Source organism: Cervus elaphus, chromosome 13 (assembly GCF_910594005.1).
Source record: "Cervus elaphus chromosome 13, mCerEla1.1, whole genome shotgun sequence".
NCBI lineage: Eukaryota > Metazoa > Chordata > Mammalia > Artiodactyla > Cervidae > Cervus > Cervus elaphus.
In genome coordinates this window covers 27,626,770-27,648,939 of record NC_057827.1, presented here as the reverse complement: position 1 = coordinate 27,648,939, position 22,170 = coordinate 27,626,770, and the positions used below count along the sequence as shown (strand labels likewise).

At 42.2% G+C, this 22,170-nt stretch overlaps 1 protein-coding gene across 5 annotated transcripts in view; it reads left to right on the top strand.

The window, feature by feature from the left end:
- ADAMTSL3 (ADAMTS like 3) overlaps positions 1 to 22,170 on the top strand; it is a 363,119-nt gene that overhangs the window by 240,169 nt on the left and 100,780 nt on the right. For all 5 annotated transcript variants that reach the window (XR_006344423.1, XM_043921943.1, XM_043921940.1 and 2 more), the window contains exons 16-17: positions 1,963 to 2,252; positions 16,943 to 17,072. Coding sequence is in view for 4 of the 5 variants with exons in the window: in XM_043921943.1 (XP_043777878.1) it covers positions 1,963 to 2,252; positions 16,943 to 17,072 (420 nt within the window). In the remaining variant the exon portion in view is untranslated. The remainder of the gene's footprint in view (positions 1 to 1,962; positions 2,253 to 16,942; positions 17,073 to 22,170) is intronic.

The following is a 22,170-nucleotide window of genomic DNA, read 5'->3' as shown; positions in this document are numbered from 1 at the left end:
GAAAAGAGTAAAGATGCAAATATTGCTCCAGTACTACTGCATCCTAAGGAGCTGAGTCGTGGAAAATGAGGATTAGAAAATAGTTTCCCAGTAACAATTTCCAAGAAAACAAAATGAAAAAAGGGAGGTGTTATTGATATTTCTTTATTGCTCATGGAGAGCAATGATGTTTCAATTCTGTTGGGCTCTTGTGTACAACTGTGGTGAAGCCTCATGTAGAGAGAAATGCTTAGGTGATTCTGAGAGATCTTTACAACTGGCTCATTCTGAGATTTTAAACATTAAGCCTTGTAACTGTATTTGAAGCAAACAACTCAGCAGCATTTTTTCTGAAGTTATTTAGTACAACATTTTCCCATGAATAGAGGTCTATATTCACTTAAATTTAGGAAATCATGCACGTCGTATCCACCCCCCTTGAGTATGTATGGTATGTGTTCATATATCATAGTTATGGGAAAAATTTTTCGGTAAATAAACCTATTGAACATTATTGAAAACAGAGTTTTCCAGACTTACTCAATCACTGCTGTCTTTCCAGCCTATCACTTATTAGTATCTCATGATGTAAGTGTTGCTTCATATTGTCTTAAAAATATATGTCCCGATGGAGTCTGTGTCTTAAATTCAGTGCAGGAATCAGTAAACATTTTCTATAAAGAGCCAAATAATAGATATCTTAGGTTTTGCCAGCCAAATAGTCTATATTGCAAATCCTCAGACCTGGCACGTAACACAAAAGCAGCCATAAACAAAGCTGAACAAGTGACCATGACTGTATTCCAATAAATCTTTAGTTATGGACACACATTGAATTTTATGTCATTTTTACATGACACAAAATATTATCCTTTTTTTTCCCCATCCATTTAAAAATATGAAAATCATTCTTAGCAGGTAGGCTGTGCAGAAATAGATGGACGGGATTTGACCTGTAGGCCAAAGGAGGATACCCTGTGATTTAGTGGATAAAGATTCAGGATAAGAAATACATGCTTTATTCAGTCAGATTGGGCAACAGCTATGATAGTTTCAAGAAAATTCAGAAGTTTTGTGTGTTGTTATATATGAAAATGTTCTATATTGTTTAGTTGCTCAGTCATGTCCAACTCTTTGAGACCCCATAAACTGTAGCCCGCCAGGCTCTTCTGTTCATGGAATTCTCTAGACAAGAATACTGGAGTGGGTTGCCATTTCCTTCTCCAGGGGCTTTTCCTGGACCAGGAATCAAACCTATGTCTCCCTCAATGGCAGGCAGATTCTTTACCACTGAGCCACCAGGGAAGCCCATATATTAAATAAAAAAGAATATTAAAGCTTCATCTACTCTGCAGAAGGAGAAGGAAATGGCAACCCACTCCAGAATTCTTTCGTGGAGAATCCCATGGACAGAGGAGCCTGGTGGTCTACAGTCTATGGGGTCGCAAGAGTTGGACACAACTTAGTGACTAAACCACCACCACCGCTCTGCAGAAAGCATTTGTTATCCTACAGTTTTGTTCCTAAATATCAAGACATTTTAATAAAACTCTGCCTGTTAAGACAGGGTAAGTGCCAAAAAGATTTCTTGAATAAATACTGGTGAACATCTCCATGTTATAAAAGAACTCAGAGTAGAAATTATCTCTACATGATTTATTATGACCAAATCTTACAGAAAACCTTTTAATGATGATATGCAAAGGTCAGAGCACAGAATTTGAATTAAATAAAATAGGTGCAAAAGTTCAGTGTATCTCTGGTAAAAGCTTCTTTCTGTTGCTGATGAGGTTGGAACGTTTGTCCACGACACATTTTCAGGCACCAACAAAAGGACAGCCTCCGAAACATATTGAATCCTCTCTGAATGAAATTACTTGTTTGCTTCATAGAATGCTTGTCACTCCCGCTTTGTGATCTCTTTGGACTGACGGCCCGTGTCCTCCCCTGCTCCGACCCTTGGGGCTCCCCGGTTGCCTGCAGGTTTGTTCCGGAGCCCTGGTCCACCTGCAGCGCCACCTGTGGGCCAGGTGTTCAGGTGCGAGAGGTGAAGTGCCGCGTGCTCCTGACCTTCACGCAAACTGAGACTGAGCTGCCAGAGGAAGAGTGTGAGGGCCCCCGGCTGCCCACGGAGCGGCCCTGCCTCCTGCAGCCCTGTGATGAGAGCCCCGCCACCCGACAGCTGGCCGCCTCCCTGCAGGAGCAGGACAGTGAGACGACCTACGACTGGGAATACGCTGGCTTCACCCCCTGCACCGCCACCTGTTTGGGAGGTATTTGATCTTTTACTTAAGGGACAGCTGTGTCTGACGTTGCTGATGGTTTGAGAAATAGCAATACTAAACCGGTAAAGCCTCATCTACAAACTAGCAGAAGTCCAAAGGAGGAGAAGTCATTTGAATAATTGAAAACTGTGCCTGTTCTTTCTTTCAGTTTTCATCATCATTATTTCAGAAAGATAAAGGACAGTGGGACTAGATCCTGTGTTCCTGTGTTCCTAAGCATTTGCCTAACTGAGATGGTTACAGAGGTCACCAATTGATAGAGAATAAATAGGAAAATGCAAGAAATGATTAGTTGAGGTAGTGTTGTGCATAAGTCAGAATTACAGAATGAGGCAGCCTGGGACTGCCTTATCTGATGCTCAGAAGTTATCCTCAGAAAATATTTTAGGTTCATACCTGCACATTGAACCAGAAACCAGTATGGAGCAAACTGATCACCATGATTTATGTGTGTGTACATGTGTGTACACATAGCCAGGGACCCTGATAGGACTAGGAAGTGGTCATACTGTCAGGTGGCCCCTTTGGGGTGGAAATTAGCCCCAAGGTGCTTCAAGCACTCCAGGATCCAAAATGGAGTGAATGAGCAGAGAGAAGTTCAGCTAGTCATTCTGTCTCTGCTGGAAGTAAAAGGACAGAAATAATCAGTGGGAAACCAAGATCCTCTACTGACACGAAGGGGACTCCTCTCTCAGCAACCCAGGCCCCTGACATCCTCTCACTGACTCCTGACTATGCCTTCCAGCCAGCTGTCGTGGCTGAAGTTGGGGGCTAGAAATCTTCTAACCAGACTTCCCTGGTGGTCCAGTTGTTAAGACCATGCACTTCCACTGAAAGGGGCATGGGTTTGATCCCAGGTCAGGGAACTATGATCCTACATGCCGTGTGGCATGGTCAAAGAAAAAAGAAAGAAAGAAAGAAATGCTTTGACTTCAGTGCCAGCCAGTGGTGGGAAAGCTAAGGAAGCTGCTGCCTGAGGAGGCAGTTGGCTCAACAGCCTGCTCCACTCCTCCTGGCAGCCCTGCGCCCTTTACTGGGCACTCCCCATCAGGTCTTAGGAGCTCGTGTACCAGTCATTGTGCCCTGGCCTCTTCCCCAGGCAGGTGGAGTGCATTGTCCGTGCTTGCCATCCAGTCGCTGTGACTTGAGGTATCTGTCTTTCTCTTTCCTGTGTAGTTCAACCTGTAAATCCACCCATCCTGGACACCAGCCCATCAGTAAACCCAGGTGAAATGGCGTATGCTTTACCCCAGGCCTCAATTAAGCTACTGTCTTTCATATGGTGGTGAAAGTGAAGTCACTCAGTCGTGTCTCTTTGCAACCCTATGGACTGTAGCCTACCAGACTCCTCCATCCATGGGATTTTCCAGGCAAGAATACTGGGGTGGGTTGCCATTTCCTTCTCCAGGAGATCTTCCCGACCCAGGGATTGAACCCAGGTCTCCCGCATAGTAGGCAGATGCTTTACCATCTGAGCCACCAGGGATCATATGGTGGTATCCCTGTGTAATTAGGAAGAACTCTTCTCTGCCTCCAGATTCTCTCTCTCTCTTGCTTGCTTCTCCCTGCTTCCTAGAAGCCCACCTCAATTAGCCAGGAGTTTAGCCTGCTTCACCCAACACTAAATGTCTGCTGTGTCTCTTCCCTCCCAGGAATAGAAGTCTCACTTTCCTCCTCACTTTCATGTCTGCTTTGGCCCAAACCTCTGGGTTCAGGGTCCTGGACATGTTTTCTGTTATATCTTGGAAGCCTTAAGACTGATATGCCCTTCGTAATCTGGGAACTGGTACTCTCCTGATGAGTCGGGGGAAGCCCTGCAGAGATAGTCATGCATGCTTGCATGCCTGCTCAGTCAATTGTGTCTGACTCTTTGTGACCACATGGACTGTAGCCTGCCAGGTTCCTCTGTCTATGGGATTCCCCAGAAAAGAATACTGGAGTAGGTTACCATGCCCTTCTCCAGGGGATCTTTCAGACCCAGGGATCGAACCTGAGTCTCTTACATCTCCTGCATTGGCAGGCAGGGAAATGGCAATCCACTTCAGTATTCTTGCCTAAGGAATTCCATGGACAGAGGAGCCAGGTGGGCTGCTGTTCATGGGGTCTCAAAGAGTCAGACACGACTGAGTTACTGCACTTTCTTTACCACTAGCACCACCTGGAAAGCCCCCGGCTGTTGCTTGCATACCTCCAAATCTATTGTATTAATCTCAGGCTTTTGAATACTGCCATTGGTAGAATTAGTCTTGCATCTAGTACTCTGTCATCCTTGACTTCAGTTTTTTCCTGACCAAGAAGGCCCTCCAGATGGGAAAGCATGGCATATTGGGTCCTTGGAACTTAACAGACCACATAGAGTTGCCCGAGGAAAGTTGACAAGATGAATTCTGATTCAGTTGAGAGAGTCTATTAGACCTCATTTTTGGAGCCTGATGCCAAAATGTTCGGATCTGCTATGTTCCCAGTGCCCACCGAGACAGCCCTGGGTTCCACCTCCAGGAGGCCTGGACCCCTGGCATGATTTTCTGTTTTTTTGGTAACAACTTTATTAAGATATAATTCACATACCATACAATTTATATATCTGAAGTATACAACGTGGTGTTTTTTGTTATATTCACAAAGTTGTGTACCCATCGTCACAATCTTCTTTTAACTCTGATGTATTTGGCTGCATTGGGTCTTAGTTGTGCCATGTGTGATCTTTCATGCAGCACACAGACTCTTCTGATTGCAGCACACAGGCTTAGTTGCCCAATCAGGGGTCAAACTCGTGTCCCTTGCATTGCAAGGTGGATTCTTAACCACTGGACCACCAGGGAAGACCCCATCAAAACAATTATAGAACACTTTGACCCCAAAAGAACCCTGCACCCTTAAGAAATCACCCCCCCCCCATTTCCTCTCAAACCCCCATTTTCCTGCTACCAGCAGCCTCTCACAACTACTACTTTTTATCTCTTCTGGATGTCTGGATAAATGGAATCACACAGTAAGCAATCTTTGTGACCACCTTCTTTCATTTAGTGTGCTCTCAAGATTCATCCATGTAGTAACATAAGTCTATTCTATTGTATGGATATGTCCATATTTATCCATTCATCAGCTAGATTTTGGTTTATTCACATGTTTTCTTGGATACTATGCCTAAAACTGCTCTGAACATTCATGTACACATTACTGTGTAGACGTACATCTTCATTTCTCTTGGATATATAGTTAAGAGTAGTAAAATGATCTCTGTATCTGTTTAAGGCATACAAGTTTTGTGAAACTTGACCAGTTCAATTTATCCTTATTGGCACTGTGGGCCTTTTGGCCAACTGTGAGGAGAGAAAGGTCTTGCACACGTTAGAAGTGCATTTCAATATTCACATGGTGGATGGGATGGTGTCTATTTGTTTCTGACATCCTCTTGTATAACTGGAACACATTTTGCAAATTTTAACAGGGCTCAGCTTGCTAATCTTTCAACTCTCAGTTAAACAGAATTTAGCCTTGTGAGGCTATCCGGTGTTGTGTAATTCAGGATAATATCATTAGATGAACCTTGAATGCCCATGAACCCAAATGGTATGGCTAGGGAAGCTGAGAGTCAGAGTGTATCACACAGTCCAAAATAGAGAGTGGACAACTTTATTGAGGGGTTGAACTCTAAGTGCTTATAGTAAGATTCTTCACCTTGAAAAAAGCAATGGTTTAATTTCTTGGGTTCAGGCTTATATTTTCTTAATGTTTTTAATTTCTTGAGTTCAAGCTTAAAATTTCATTTTAAATATATAACTCAATTCTATTGAATACTTGGAATGCTTGGAGGGTTATAAAATCCTCTAAATGCATGAAACTGAACACCTGCTCTGTGCTGGACTCTATGCTCTCCACTCAGTTCCAGGCTCAGTACCATGATGTAGGATGAAGGCACGGTCCTCGTCCCAAGGGAGCACCGCTCTCGGTTATGTTGGCTTTACTGTCCCTACTGCATTGCTTACAGGCAGTGACACTTGCCTCTCTGTAATCCATCTTCATGTGGTTTTAGAGGCTCAGCCTCTGCAAGCCCACTTATGTGTGGTTTTGCATGTGGATTTTAACCCTCATCCTGGATAACAGGGAGGGTAAGTCTGCAATGACTGGAAACCACAGGAAAATAAAGTTTCCACAGGCATGCAGTTATTTCTTCAGCATTCCTGTTTCTGGTAGAAAAATAAGATAGGCAAGTGATATATTTTCAAAAAGATAAACCTCTGATTCCCATCCTGATATTGTATATTTGTATAGTCTTAACTTGCCTTCACATCATACAGGAAATAAAAGTAAATCAATTTGTTGTAACCATTGATGTTTAAGAATCTTTTACAAGTCTGCTTTTATACTGGAGTGGCAACAATTCTTTCTCAATTCCCAAAAGTATAAAGAATGCAAACATACTCAATTTCCAGTCTCCAGAGTGTATGTAAGTATATGATAGACAGCACTGTGTTATATGTGTATGTACATCCTGAAAGTTATTTAAAGTTATGCCTTTAAATACCCACTGATAAGGTTTTGTAATTTACTACACTATCAACATGGGCTTCCCAGGTGGCGCTAGTGGTAAAGAATCCACCCGCAATGCAGGAGACATAAGAGATGCAGGTTCGATCCCTTGGTGGGGAAGATCCTCTGGAGGAGGAAATGGCAACCCACTCTAGTAATCTTGCCTGGAGATTCCCATGGACAGAGGAGCCTGGAAGGCTACAGTCCATGGGGTCGCAAAGAGTCAGATACGACTTAATGACTGAACACACACACATGCACACCATAAACATTCCTCACTAACATTTTCTCTTGTGTCTTATATTATTTGTTGCATTTATGACCTCCAATTTCTCCCTTTGTGTTTTCTAAAATCACAGCCTAGTCCACAGATGTGGACTTTGACTGGCCTCATTTTGAACCATAGTTCTGCCCCTCCCTTTGGGCTAGTTGTTTAAATTTGCAGAGGTTTATTTTTGTAAAATGAGAAGAGCCACACCTACATTATTAGGATTAATGAAAGGATTAAATGTGATTCTTAAGCAAGGTTATGTTGGAGAAGTGTTTGATCACTGTGCCTGACACATGTGTGTTATAAATGTTGGTGGGATAATATAAGAGTTTATAATATAGTTTATAATATAGGAGGTTACTCATCTTAGAATATTGTTTTTTCCTTTTAAAAGAAAACGGATTAAATTGCTGAACCCCTTAATGCATCTAACTGTGCCAAGTGCATTCTTTGAATTCCTCAAGTAAATCATCATCTGCAATTAATGATGATTTTCTCTTTCCAATAGTTGTTTATCCTGTTTAGGTTTTATTTCTTATTGCACTGTCCAGAATTGCAAGAACAACAGAAAATACAATAGATGATGCCAACTTTGAATTGGTCTTGACAGTAGCAGGAATCTCTCTTATTGTTTCATTTGGAAACAACATCCTACAAATATTTATTGTGTTTTTTTGTGCAAGGTGCTGACCTAGGTGATAGAGACAAATAGTTCCCACCTCTGCAACTCAGATCTAGAGGGGGAAATGTGTTCATCACATAATCACACACCCATATGTGTAAACTTACAGCTGGTTATTGCAGCTACAAAAAAAGCATATGGTTGGGACTTGCCTGGCGGTCCAGTGGTTAAGAATCTGCACTTTCATCACAGGGGGCACAGGTTCGATCACTGGTCAAGGAACTAAGATCCCACATTTCATGTGGTGTGACCAAAAAATAACTAGAAACAAATTTTACAAAGAAGTATATGATGCTATGAAAGCACATAATAGGAGGAATTTGACCTAATTTGGGAGGTCAGGAAAAGATTCCCTAAGAACAATTACATTTGAACTTTAAGTCTGAAAGATGAGAAATTAAGCAAAAGAGAAGTTTGAGACAGTGGTACAAAGAGAATTTCCATCAGGAAAAGGATCATGTGGAAGGGTGCTATGTGGCAAGAGGGCACATGGGAAATTCCAAGAGCTGAAGAAGTTGGGCACTTATAGTGTATTGAGAAAGATGGGGTTTAATATGAGATGATGCTGGAAAGGAAAGCAGGGGCCAGACAGTGAAGGTCTTACGGGCCATGTTCCTGTGGGTCTTTATCCTAAGAACAATGAGAAGCCATCCAAGTCATTAAAATGGAAATTAATGATGAAATGTTTATTTCAAAAAGGTTGGTCCAGTTGTATTGTAAAAAAGGGATTAAAAGGGAAACAAGAGGTGTCAGGGGCCCACAGAGAGGAAGATGGCCAGAAGGCATGGTTTGTTATGGTAAGGCTGTGTGTGCGCTGTCACCTCATGACAGGGAGTCCAGGTGCATTTAAAAGGCAATGAGAGCGGGCTTCCCTGGTGGTTCGGTGGCTAAGAGCCACACTTCCAGTGCGGGGAGCCCTGGTCAGGGAGCTAGTTCCTGCATGCTGCAGCTAAGGATCTTGCAAAGACCCAGGACAGCCAAATTAATAATTTTCTTTTAAAAAAAGGCAATGAGAAAGTTCCAGAATGAAAGCGAAAGGCAAAGTGTCAACAAACTTCGTATGATGGAAGGGAGTGAAATCTAAAGCCTGCTTGTGGAGTTCAACCTTAACTAGTTAGAGTTGCATCTCCTAATGGAAACTGGCAAGGGAAAGGCCTGTGTGGATGGGTTTATCTGCTGGATGGGCTGGTGGGTTTATCTGTTGGATCATAGGAAGTTCCTATCTGTTTGTTTCTGGTTGAGCGTGTCTGAATATTTGTGTGTGAATGATTTGATTGGTGAATGCCCATGGTTTGAAGTCACAATGTAATTTTTTTATTATACTCTTGACTTGACTAAAGTGTGCTACTATTGGGTTGGCCAAAAGGTTCGTTCAGATTTTTCTGTAAGATGTTATGGAAAAAAACTCAAATGAATTTTTTGGCTAACCCCATATTTAATTTATGATTTTGCATTTAGATATGAATGATATTGATGCAAGTTGGTAGCCTCCACTGAGCATGGTGGAGTACAAGAATGCCTTCCTGCAAATGGGAAAGGGGTCTGAAAGCTGAATTGGCCCACCATGGGCTCATTTGGGCATACTCCCCATGGAGATGTGTTTCCGACATGGTACATTAGCAGTCACCATTTTGTTCTCTTCAAATCCCTTCAAATCTTAACAAGCCTTGAGCTGGAGTTTCTTTCAGCTACTCTTGATATAATTGATCACTTCCTCTCAGGCTCCACTAATGTTTATGATGCCCTTCATGAGGCCAAGTGGCTTTTAACAATCCTTAATTTTTACCAGCTGTCTTCTCAACTGGCTCCTAAAAAGAACTCATCTATTTGGAGTGCCATAAAACTTGCATTTTAACACCAAAATGGCATTCCTCTGGGTCCATATGATATTATGCTTCTCCTTTTTTCATTGCCTGAGAGTTTATAGTAGTATTTATTCTATCATACTGGTTAATCAGCAGAGAGGAAAACATATGCTAACTATCCTTTTCAATATGGCCCTAGGCTTGCATCTGTCATGTAAAATTGTGTAAGGCAACACTATATTAAGTAGATCTGTTTTTTCTCTTTTATAGATTTTTGTCATCAGGTTTATACTAGTTTTTTTTTTTTAAATGAATTGGAGTTTTCCATACCTTTCAATAATCTTAAATAGTTCCTATCATAGATGACATCTCTTTTAAAAGTCTGAAAGAATTTGTTTCTACAACTATATAAATTCAGTTCTTATTTTTCCCTCTTGGGGGCAGGATTGGGAGGGGAATTGTTGCTGGATCTGTGAGATCATTTTCAAGTCCCCTCCCCACATACTGTCATATACAAACCCTTAATTTTGAAGTGATTTAGTTCATACCTGAATGGTCTAGTGGTTTTCCCTACTTTCTTCTTTTAAATCTGAATTTGGCAATAAGGAGTTCATGATCTGAGCCACAGTCAGCTCCCGGTCTTGTTTTTGCTGACTGTATAGAGCTTTTCCATCTTTGGCTGCAAAGAATATAATCAGTCTGGTTTAGGTTTTGGCCATCTGGTGATATCTGTGTGTAGAGTCTTCTCTTGTGTTGTTGGAAGAGGGTGTTTGCTATGACCAGTGTGTTCTCTTTGCAAAACTTTGCCCTGCTTCATTTTTGTACTCCAAGGCCAAAGTTGCCTGTTACTCCAGGTGTTTCTTGACTTCCTACTTTTGCATTCCAGGGCCCTGTAATGAAAAGGACATCTTTTTTGGGAGTTAGTTCTAAAAGGTCTTGTAGGTCTTCATAGAACCGATCAACTTCAGCTTCCTCAGCATTACTGGTCGGGGCATAGACTTGGATTACCATGATATTAAATGGTTTGCCTTGGAAAAGAACAGAGATCATTCTGTCATTTTTGAGATTCCATCCAAGTACTGTATTTCAGACTCTTTTGTTGACTATGATGGCTACTCCATTCCTTCTAAGGGATTCTTACCCCACAGTAGTAGATAGAATGGTCATCTGAGTTAAATTCACCCCTTCCAGTCCATTTTAGTTTGCTGATTCCTAAAATGTCGACGTATACTCTTGCTGTCTCCTGTTTGCCTTGATTCATGGACCTAACATTCCAGGTTCCTATGCAGTATTGCTCTTTACAGCATCGGACCTTGCTTCCATCACCAGTCACACCCACAACTGGGTGTTGTTTTTGCTTTGGCTCTCTCTCTTCATTCTTTCTGGAGTAGTGCTCCAGTAGCATATTGGGCACCTACTGGTCTGGGGAGTTCATCTTTCAGTGTCCTATCTTTTTGCCTTTTCATACTGTTCATGGGGTTCTCAAGGTAAAAATACTGAAGTGGTTTGCCATTCCCTTCTCCAATGAATGACCTTTTGTCAGAACTCTCCACCAAGACCCGTCCGTCTTGGGTGGCCCTACACGGCACGGCTTAGTTTCATTGAGTTAGACAAGGCTATGTTCCATGTGATTAGATTGGTTAGTTTTCTCTGATTGTGGTTTCAATCTGTCTGCTCTCTGATTCCCTCTCTCAGCGCCTACCATCTTACTGGGGTTTCTCTTATCTTGGACGTGGGGTATCTCTTCACGGCTGCTCCAGCAAAGTGCAGCCGCTGCTCCTTACCTTGCACATGGGGTATCTCCTCAGGGTCACCGCTACTGACCTTGGATATAGAGTATCTCCTCTCAGTTGCTTGCCGCTCCAGCACCGTGCAGCCACATACAGTGGAAGTAAGAAATAGATTTAAGGGACTAGATCTGATAGAGTGCCTGATGAACTATGGGCAGAGGTTTGTGACATTGTACAGGAGACAGGGATCTAGACCATCCCCAAGAAAAAGAAATGCAAAACAGCTAAATGGCTGTCTGAGGAGGCCTTACAAATAGTTGTGAAAAGAAGAGAAATGAAAAGCAAAGGAGAAAAGGAAAGAGATACCCATTTGAATGCAGAATTCCAAAGAATAGCAAGAAGAGATAAGAAAGGCTTCCTCAGTGATCAGCGCAAAGAAATGGAGGGAAACAATAGAATGGGAAAGACTAGAGATCTCTTCAAGAAAATGAGAGATACCAAGGGAACATTTCATGCAAAGATGGGCTCAATAAGGGACAGAAATTGTATAGACCTAACAGAAGCAGAAGATATTAAGAAGAGGTGGCAAGAATACACAGAAGAACTGTACAAAAAAGATCTTCACGATCCAGATAATCACGATTGTGTGATCACTCACCTAGAGCCAGACATCCTGGAATGTGAAGTCAAGTGGGCCTTAGGAAGCATCACTATGAACAAAGCTAGTGGGGGTGATGGAATTCCAGTTGAGCTGTTTCAGATCCTAAAAGATGATGCTGTGAAAGTGCTACACTCAATATGCCAGCAAATATGGAAAACTCAGCAGTGGCCACAGGACTGGAAAAGCTCAGTGTTCATTCCAGTCCCAAAGAAAGGCAATGCCAAAGAATGCTCAAACTACTGCACAATTGCACTCATCTCACACGCTAGTAAAGTAGTGCTCAAAATTCTCCAAGCCAGGCTTCAGGAATACGTGAACCATGAACTTCCAGATGTTCAAGCTGGTTTTAGAAAAGGCAGGGGAAGCAGAGATCAAATTGCCAACATCCGCTGGATCATTGAAAAAGCAAGGGAGTTCCAGAAAACCATCTATTTCTGCTTTATTGACTATGCCAAATCCTTTGACTGTGTGGATCACAATAAACATGGAAAATTCTGCAAGAGATGGGATTACCAGACAACCTGACCTGCCTCTTGAGAAACCTGTATGCAGGTCAGGAAGCAGCAGTTAGAACTAGACATGGAACAACAGACTGGTTCCAAATAGGAACAGGAGTATGTCAAGGCTGTATATTGTCACCCTGCTTATTTAACTTATATGCAGAGTACATCATGAGAAATGCTGGGCTGGATGAAGCACAAGCTGGAATCAAGATTGCCAGGAGAAATGTCAATAACCTCAGATATGCAGATGACACCACCTTAGGCAGAAAATGAAGAAGACCTAAAGAGCCTCTTGATGAAAGTGAAAGAGGAGAGTGAAAAAGTTGGCTTAAAGCTCAATGTTCAGAAAACTAAGATCATGGCATCTGGTCCCATCACTTCATGGGAAATAGATGGGGAAACAGTGGAAATAGTGGTTGACTTTATTTTGGGGGACTCCAAAATCACTGCAGATGGTGATTGCAGCAATGAAATTAAAAGACGCTTACTCCTTGGAAGGAAAGTTATGACCAACCTAGACAGCGTATTAAAAAGCAGAGACATTACTTTGCCAACAAAGATTCGTCTCGTCAAGTCTATGGGTTTTCCAGTGGTCATGTGTGGATGTGAGTGTTGGACTATAAAGAAAGCTGAGTGCCGAAGAATTGATGGTTTTGAAGTGTGGTGTTGGAGAAGACTCTTGAGAGTCCCTTGGACTGCAAGGAGATCCATCCAGTCCATCCTAAGGAAATCAGTCCTGAATTTTCATTGGAAGGACTGATGTTGAAGCTGAAACTCTAATACTTTGGCCACCTGATGGGAAGATCTGATTCATTTGAAAAGACCCTGATTCTTGGAAAGGTTGAAGGCAGAGGAGAAGGGGACAACAGAGGATGAGATGGTTGGATGGCATCACCAACTCAATCAAGATGAGTTTGAGCAGACTCTGGGAGCTGGTGATAGACAGGGAGGCCTGGAATGCTGTGGTCCATGGGGTCGCAAAGAGTTGGACATGACTGAGTGACTGAACTGAACTGAACTGAATTTTAAAGTGAGTTTCATAATTTAGATTTTCTTGGGAAAAAGTCATCCATTTCTTGATAATATTAATAGCATCATCAAGTGTTGCTCATCTAATCTCCTGTTGCTTTAAGCCCTCCTCTGCTCCTTTTTCTTGTCAAACACTGTGTAGCTTAGTTACTGTTTTTAACCTAGGAGTTTTGTGTGTGTGTGTGCTCAGTCACTCAGTCGTGTCTGATTCTTTGAGGCCCCATGGACTGTAGCCCACCAGTCTTCTCTGTACATGGGGTTCTCCAGGCAAGAATACTGGAGCAGATTGCCATTTCCTTCTCCAGGTACTCTTTCCCATCCAGGGGTTGAACCCACCTCTCTTGCACCTCCTGCATTGGCAGGTGGATTCTTTACCACTAGTGCCACTTATCAGAAATGATTATTTTTAAATTCTGATGTTCAGATTGGGGGGTTTAATTGTTTATTTTTCATTTATAGTTGGACTGTATTATAGTCAAGGAATATTGCCTACATTATTTCTAGGTTATGGAATTTAATACAGTTTTCTTTATAGACTAATATAGGAATAATTTTTGTTAATGTTCCTCTGCTTAAAAAAGCATATTGCATCTATTTCTGAGTGCCAAAGGCCATTTGTTTATTATATCAACATAATTTTCTTATTCAAATCATTTTCCAACTTTTAAAAAGTAATTTACCATATTAAATACCGGGTAACACCTTAAAGGTTCTGACTGTAGAATTTTTTGTTGTTGCTCCGAGTATTTCTTACTCTGTGTGAGTGTGTGTGTGAGATATGTTACTTGGCATGTTGAATTAGTCAAGATTTATTTGCAAGAAACCCAACTTGAACTAACCTTAAACCAACAAAAGAGAATGTATTAGCTCATTTATTGGCTCTGCTTCCCCTCTTAGCGTCTGTGTTTTTACCCTTTAATTATGAATTCATTTCTTGATGTAGGCTTTAGATATTTTTTGCCAAAAAATAAAATAACCCTCATATTATGACATTGCAGAAGTCAACTGTGAAGTGAAGAAAGTTGCTTCATGCTACCAAAGGATTTATTAGAGAAAGTACATTGAAATTTCAACACTTGATTTATCTTATATCTTCTAAATGCGTATTTGTGATTACTGTCCAAATTTTGTTAAAAATGAGATGAAGTAAACTTATCTTTATAACTTTTTTCTTTTGAGGATAAAGGTTTGCTCAAATCTCTTGAAGTGGAAAGTGGTGAAGTCATGTCATAGGTTCAGTGTGAGAGATGGGAGATATTCTCATGGCCACCTTTGGAAAATACATTCCACCTCAATAAGTATCCTAAATCTCTCATTAAACTTTTATATTCTTTTGAGTAAACTTGCTTTAATTTGTCACAACTATTGTGAAATTCCATAAAAATGGTTAATTTGAGTAAACTTGCTTTAATTTGTCACAACTATTGTGAAATTCCATAAAAATGTTTAAAATGAGGTAACTTTGGTGCTTTCAGATCCACCCACTCATGTTCCAAAATAATCTTCAAGTGTATTTTGTAAATAATTCTGGTTATAAATTAGAATATATGTGAAAGACAACTGCATTTTTCTCAGATTAAAAAGAAAGAAAACTTGCTAGAAAATGAACATCTGTGTCCCTGTAAAATTAATAAGAAAGGTCAACATTTATAGGGAGGAACCTGAGTTATAATGTTGTAGCAGTGTCTCTTCATGTTTCAAGTTAGTGTTTATTAAAAAAAAATTCATTGGAAGATGCATGGAGATTTAAGACTGCAACCTACTATGCCCAGGAGCATAAGATTACAACTGAAGAAAGCAAAGAAATTTAGGGAAAAGAACTCAACATCTCGAATATATATTTTATATATATTTTGGTCCATACTGTATTCTGCGAAATATTGTAAAATGGTTGAATTGAAACATGGCATTTGGGAAAAGAACCGCAATGGGGAACACACATTCTTGCATGAAACTGAATACATTTGCATATTTCAAATAGCATAGTTGGTTGCTATTACAATTTTTATTTGATTTTTTTCCGTCAAAATTTGATTTATATTTTGCTCAGTTCTGATTTCCCAGTAATCTTTTTTTTTTCTAATTTGTCTCAACAAACAAAATAATGGTTGAGACTAGGCCTTGGAGTCAGACAGACCTGTCTAGCCTCAAAGGAAAAATGTGCCTGTGAAAGTTTGTATTTGAACAGGGAAGCTGGTTGGCTGTATTGCATTTTGGAACTCCTTGGGTACAAAAGGGGCTTCCCAGGTGGCATTAGTGGTAAAGAATCTGCCTGCTAACGCAGGAGATGTAGGAGATAAGGGTTTGATCCCTGGGTCAGTAAGATCCCTTGGAGGAGGAAATGGCAACCCACTTCAGTATTCTTGCCTGAGAAATCTGGTGGACAGAGGCCTGGCAGGTTACAGTCCATGGATCACAGAGTCAGACACGACTGAGCACAAACTGAAATTCTGTCCCCATTTAACACTTACTCACCCCCATCTTGCCCCTGGCATCTACCAAACTACTTTCTGGCTCTATGAATTTAACCATGCTATAACGTAACCTTAAAAATGCATCCCAATATACATTTGTTGTTCAGTCGCTCTGTCATGTCCAACTCTGCAAGCCCATGGACTGCAGCACACCAGGCTTCCCTGTTCTTCACCATCTCCCGGAGCTTGCTCAAACTCATGCCCATTGAGTCAGTGATGCCACCCAACCATCTTGTCCTCTGTCGTCTCCTCCTCCTGCCTTCAATCTTTCCCAGCATCAGGGTCTTTTCTAATGAGTCTTCACATCAGGTGGCCAAAGTATTGGAGCTTCAGCTTCAACATCAGTCCTTCCAGTGAATGTTCAGTGTTGATTTCCTCTAGGACTGACTGATTTGATCTCCTTGCAGTCCAATATACATTCAGTTCCGTTCAGTTCAGTTCAGTCGCTCAGTCGTGTTGCGACCCCATGAATCGCAGCACACCAAGCCTCCCTGTCCATCACCAACTCCCAGAGTTTACTCAGACTCATGTCCAATATACATTAGGCGCGGACAAACACTGTTTGATTCCACTCATGTGAGAAAGTGTTATTTAGGAGCTGATATGAAAATTCCTCTTAGGGAAATTATTGTATATGTTTGGAAGAAGCATGTGGATGATTCATTTGCAGGAACTCCTGGCCTTGAGTGTGTTTGAAACGCAGATCAGTGTGACGGTGGATGGGGTCTCAGGGGTGGTTCTTGATACCTCAAAGTGACCATTTGGGAGTTTACAAAGTAACTGAGGAAATAACAGAGCCTGGGAGACTTTGGGAAAGCCACAGTCAGTTGCTCCATGTGGACCCGGAAATGCATCCTGCAGGCAAGCAATACAGTCCAAAGGGCAGTGGCTTAAGAATGAGGAGTTCAAAGACCCTGTTTTCTTTTTTCCCCACAATGAGTCATTCTAAGTCATTTGCGTATTTTTTTTTTTCCTATTTCCAACCTCCAGGCCATCAAGAAGCCATTGCAGTGTGCTTACACCTTCAGACCCAGCAGACGGTCAATGACACCTTGTGTGATATGGTCCACCGCCCTCCGGCGATGAGCCAGGCTTGTAACACAGAGCCCTGTCCGCCCAGGTACGTGCAGTCTTCTGCTCCCCGCAGAGAATCACGCATGTGTATTGAGGCTGAGGGGGAGTCACCCAAGGGGATCAGAGTTCTCCCTTCTCCGTTCAAGGTATGTGCCAGCCAGATTCTCACTAAAATACACGAATACTGCTAGATTAAGCAGGAATCCCCTTTACCCTGCCTTCTGTTTGCATCAAACATGAGTGAATGTGAACTGGCTGCTGCTGGCAACACCATGAGCTCAGCAGTTTTGTTGTCTCATGTCTGTCCCTTCAGGGGTACCTTCTTTGCCTGAATCCACATCAGGGAACACAGGCTCTGAGGTCAAGTTAGCACAGGTACACAGGAGGTGCTCCATCCATATTTGTGGACTAACTGAGTGATCTCCTACTTGTTATCCAGAAATCACACCAGTGTGTTCTCACCCTTCCCACTGACCTACCAGAGATCTCAGATTGTGGGGTGTACTGTTAAGAGTTCCCAAAGAGTGGGCGATGTTGGCTTATTTTTGGTCTCCTTGGCCTGAAAGGTTGACCTTAAAAATTAATCTGCTTCCTCTCTTAAGTCCTTATAAGATGCTGGGGATTTTTGTCAGAAGGAAAGGTAGATTTTCCTCATGTTTCTCTGTCCCTGGCTATTGTTAGCTACAGAGGATTATAACTCAGCATCACTAGTTTCTCACAAGACATTCCAAAATCCAGCCCCCAGTTTTTTCTCTTCTCTATCCTTTACCTGTATAATCTTGACCCCTCTTCTGTGATACATTTAAAGCCAAAAGTTGAAAGCTCATTCCCAGTCACCTCCTCTCTTCCTCATTGCTGGATTTTCTTTCTGCCTCTTAGTAATTTTATCACACATTTAATTAGGTACCTGCATTCACTAAAGGTAAGTTTAATTATGTCTGGGATCCTAAGCAATTGAGGACATTTATTATGTTTGTTACATCCAGGAGTAAAGATGGATTTTTATGGTTATTCAGGAAATAATTTGTGCTTCTGGAAGTCTCTTGGTCTTCCTGAGTTTGATTCCATGAGATGTGTTGGCTGTGAGGAAGAAAGTCCTGCCTTGGTGGTCTCAGGGTGCTGGTGGTGAGGATCCAGCGAGTGAGGGCATCCTGGAGATCCATGCTTCTTTGTCCTGCAGATGGGTCCTTTCTTTGTGGGTCTTGGTCTCTAACCTGCTCAGTCTTGGAGGAAACTGGCTTCATCCTTGGGGAGACCACATCTACAGGGAACCAGGCATAGCATTTTATATCCATTGCTATATTTCTGACTTAGATTGTCAGCCAAGGAAATATGGGAAACTCCTTCTTTAAAATATATATACACATATATACATATATATATATATATATATTTGGTCACGTAGGGTCTTAGTTGCGGCACATGGGATCTTTCACTGTGGCACGTGGACTCATATATATATATACATATATATATATATATATATATATATATATCTTTATTTGGTTGTGCAGGGTCTTAGTTGCGGCACACGGGATCTTTCGCTGTGGCACATGGTATATATCTCTTTATTTGGTCGCGCAGGGTCTTAGTTGAGGCACACGGGATCTTTCACTGTGGCATGTGGACTCATATATATATATATATATCTTTATTTGGTCGCACAGGGTCTTAGTTGAGGCACACGGGATCTTTCACTGTGGCATGTGGACTCATATATATATATATATATCTTTATTTGGTCGCGCAGGGTCTTAGTTGCAGCACACGAGATCTTTCACTGTGGCACGTGGACTCTCTAGTTGTGGTGCAAGGGCCCAGTGGTTGCTGTGTGGGCTTAGTTGCTTGAGGCATGTGGTATCTTAATTCTCTGACCAGTGATCAAATCTGCATCCCCTGCATTGCAAGGAGGATTCTTAACCACTGGACCACTAGGGAAGTCCCCAGGGAACTTCTTGACTTACGTTAGATCGATCTTGCTGTACTCAACTGGGACGAGGCAGTAAAGACCTACACAGTTACTTTGGTGAGCAAGGCCCAGAAACAGCATAGGGAAATCTTCTTCCCTAGACCTCCCACTTCCGCCCCCAGGTTTACTGAATTCCAGAGTCATCCACACCAGAATACTAGTAGAACACGGCAGAAGACACAACACAGTAGGAGTATTAGAAGGTTTAATCTAACTGGGAGTCAGGATGCCCACTTTATCATCAAGTCTATCCGGACCGCTCCAAGAACATCAAGTGTATGCGAGGTGATGCTGAGATTCCCCTTTATCTCAGGGGAAATAGCACTCATGTTAAGTACTGAAAACCTTAGGAATCCAAATTACTCATCTTAGGTTTCTCAGTTTTTTCTTAATCTAATATCAGAAGCAATGATTTAGATACTTTTGGAGAAGCTAGTTTCTGTTCTCCTCCCCCCACCCCTACCACATCCCTCTGGTGAGGCTCTGTGAGATGGAAACTACCTGTCTGACCAGGGTGAAGGACAAGGGGAAATGCAGGAGGTGAAAAGCATAGTTTAATATCTCAACCTGTTGTCCCAAGAAATTGGACTCATGCTCTGCAAGGTTTTTAATCTGGCTCCTTCAACTTGAGTCTTGGGATGGAGTAGGAGGAAGAGTTAAACAAACATAAATAAGTATATTACTTAAATTATAATACATGCTATAAAGAAACAGAAAAAGTCTCAAGAACAAGAGTCGCATAAGGACCTAATATGGATTGGTTTGGACTGAGGATTGGGTGCAGGCATTCAGAGGAGGCCTCCCTGAGGGTTCTATGTAAGCTGATATGTAAAAGAGGAGTGAAAGTTGGCCAGGGGAAGCATAGAGGAGGGAGTGTTCTAGGCAGAAGGAACAGTATATACAGAGGCCCCGAGGAAAGGAAGAAATTGGTGTGTTCAAGAAACTTGACAGAAAGGAAGTCAGGAGATGAGAGACCAGACCAGAGATGAAACCAGACATAGCAGGACCATGACGGGCATTTGGACTTGATCCCGAGAGTTGCCGGGAAGCCATTGGAGCATTTGATAAATCGAATTTACAGTTAGGGGACTTCCCTGGTGGTCCAGTGATTAAGACTCCGAGCTGCCAATGCAGGGGATGTGTGTTTGATCCCTGGTTGGGGAACTAAGATTCCCAACATGCTGCACTGCATGGCCAAAAAAAAAAAAATGTACACTTAAAAGAGACTGCTAAAACCCTGAGATGGGGAGAACAAAGGTAGAGATATTGAAATCAATTATAAATTTTTAATTAATTACCTTAACCGAAATAGCTAGCCTCCCGTAATTCGTCTGAGTGTCCCCCATTTAAAGCCTGCCTGCATGTGAATCTGAAAGCGTCCTTGGATTGGGTCCAAATTAGATATGTCCCTGACCACTTATCATAAAATTTGAGTCCTGCCTGTAATGTTTCCTGCTCTGATCTGTATGTACACGTATGACTATGAAACTGTCTTCTAAATTAGAGAATGGCCATGTGAACTCCCACAAAAAACCCTCCAGTGACTTCCTTTTCCCTGTGGAAAAGTCACATTCTTTACTTTGGCGTATGTATTAGTTCCCTTGGGCTTCCATAACAAAGTTCCATAAACTGAGTAGCTTAAACAGCAGAAGTTCACTGTCTCACATATGGGGAGTCTAGAAACCCTTAATCAAGGTTGGTTCCTTCTGACAGCTCTGAGGGAAAACCTATTCTAACTTCTGGTAGCTTGAGCATCCTTAGCTTGTGGATGGGAGAAGGGAATGGCAACCCACTCTGGTACTCTTGCTTGGAAAATCCCATGGACATGGACGGAGGAGCCTGGTAGGCTACAGTCCCTGGGGTCGCGAAGAGTCGGATGCGACTGAGCAACTTCACTTTCACTTTTCGCTTTCATGCACTGGAGAAGGAAATGGCAACCCACTCTAGTATTCTTGCCTGAAGAATCCCAGGGACGGAGGAGCCTGGTAGGCTGCCGTCTATAGAGTTGCACAGAGTCAGACATGACTGACGCAACTTAGCAGCAGGAGCAGTAGCAGCTTGTGGATGGCATTCCCTGTGTGTTTTCCTTTTGTAATGTTTAGTTATCCATTTGGCTGTACCAGGTCTTAGTTGTGGCATGTGGGATCGAGTTCCTTGACCAGGGATGGAACCCGGGCCCTCTGCATTGGGAGTGTGGAGTCTTAGCCACACTCCTGGACCACCAGGGAAATCCCCCCTGTGTTTTCATAGCATCTTCCTTCTGTAGGTCTCTGCATTGAAATTTCCCCTTTTATAAGGTCACTGCTCCTATTGAGTTAGAGCCCAACATCTGATGACCTCAGCCTAACTCTATCATCTGCAAAGATGCTATTTCCAAATAAGTTCACATTTATGAGTTCTCATGGTTAGGACTTCAGCTTCGTTTTGAAGAAAGCAGTTCAACCCATGAGAGCAGATAAAGTCCTTGGTGACCATGGTTTTAGGTTCTTGAACCACGTTTCCTGTCATGACTTCTCTCACCTTATCACAGCGCATGTGTGCATGCACACACACACACACACACACACACACACACACACATACACACTCACTCACACACACCCAAAGGAACTTGAACTTGCCTAGCAGCCAAACTGAATTATTCACTTTGACCCATGCTCCTGCTCATTCATGCCTTCTGGACCTTGGCCCTCTGCCTGGAGCCCTTATCCATGAAATAAGCTAATACTCTCCCGTAAAAGTGATCAGCGGCTCTCTGCTCCCTGGTATATGAAGTCAACAGTGTGAAATGGGATCCTAACCTTGGACACATGGTAGGGATGTGTCTTAACAGTGCAGAAAGAAGTGGGAATGGATCTGGAGCATGGAGTAGAGGCCAGTTCTGCCTCCATCAGGACACTTCAGACATGTCCCTTGGCTCTTAGGGCCCAGTTTCTTCATCTGAATGTTGATCAAAGGTGTTAGGCTTTATCATCACCAAGGTCCTTTTCAGCTCTAGTCTTTCATTGTTGAGTCATGCTTCAGGTTGCATTTTTCACTCACATCTGCAGGGCTGTGTCGAGTATTTTTGCAATTATCTTCATGTCTACTCATGAGTCCTTTGAAATGCTCAGGGTTTGTTTTAGTTATAAGAATAACAGCCTCTGCTTGACCTGCCGAGGAGGCCAAGGCAGGG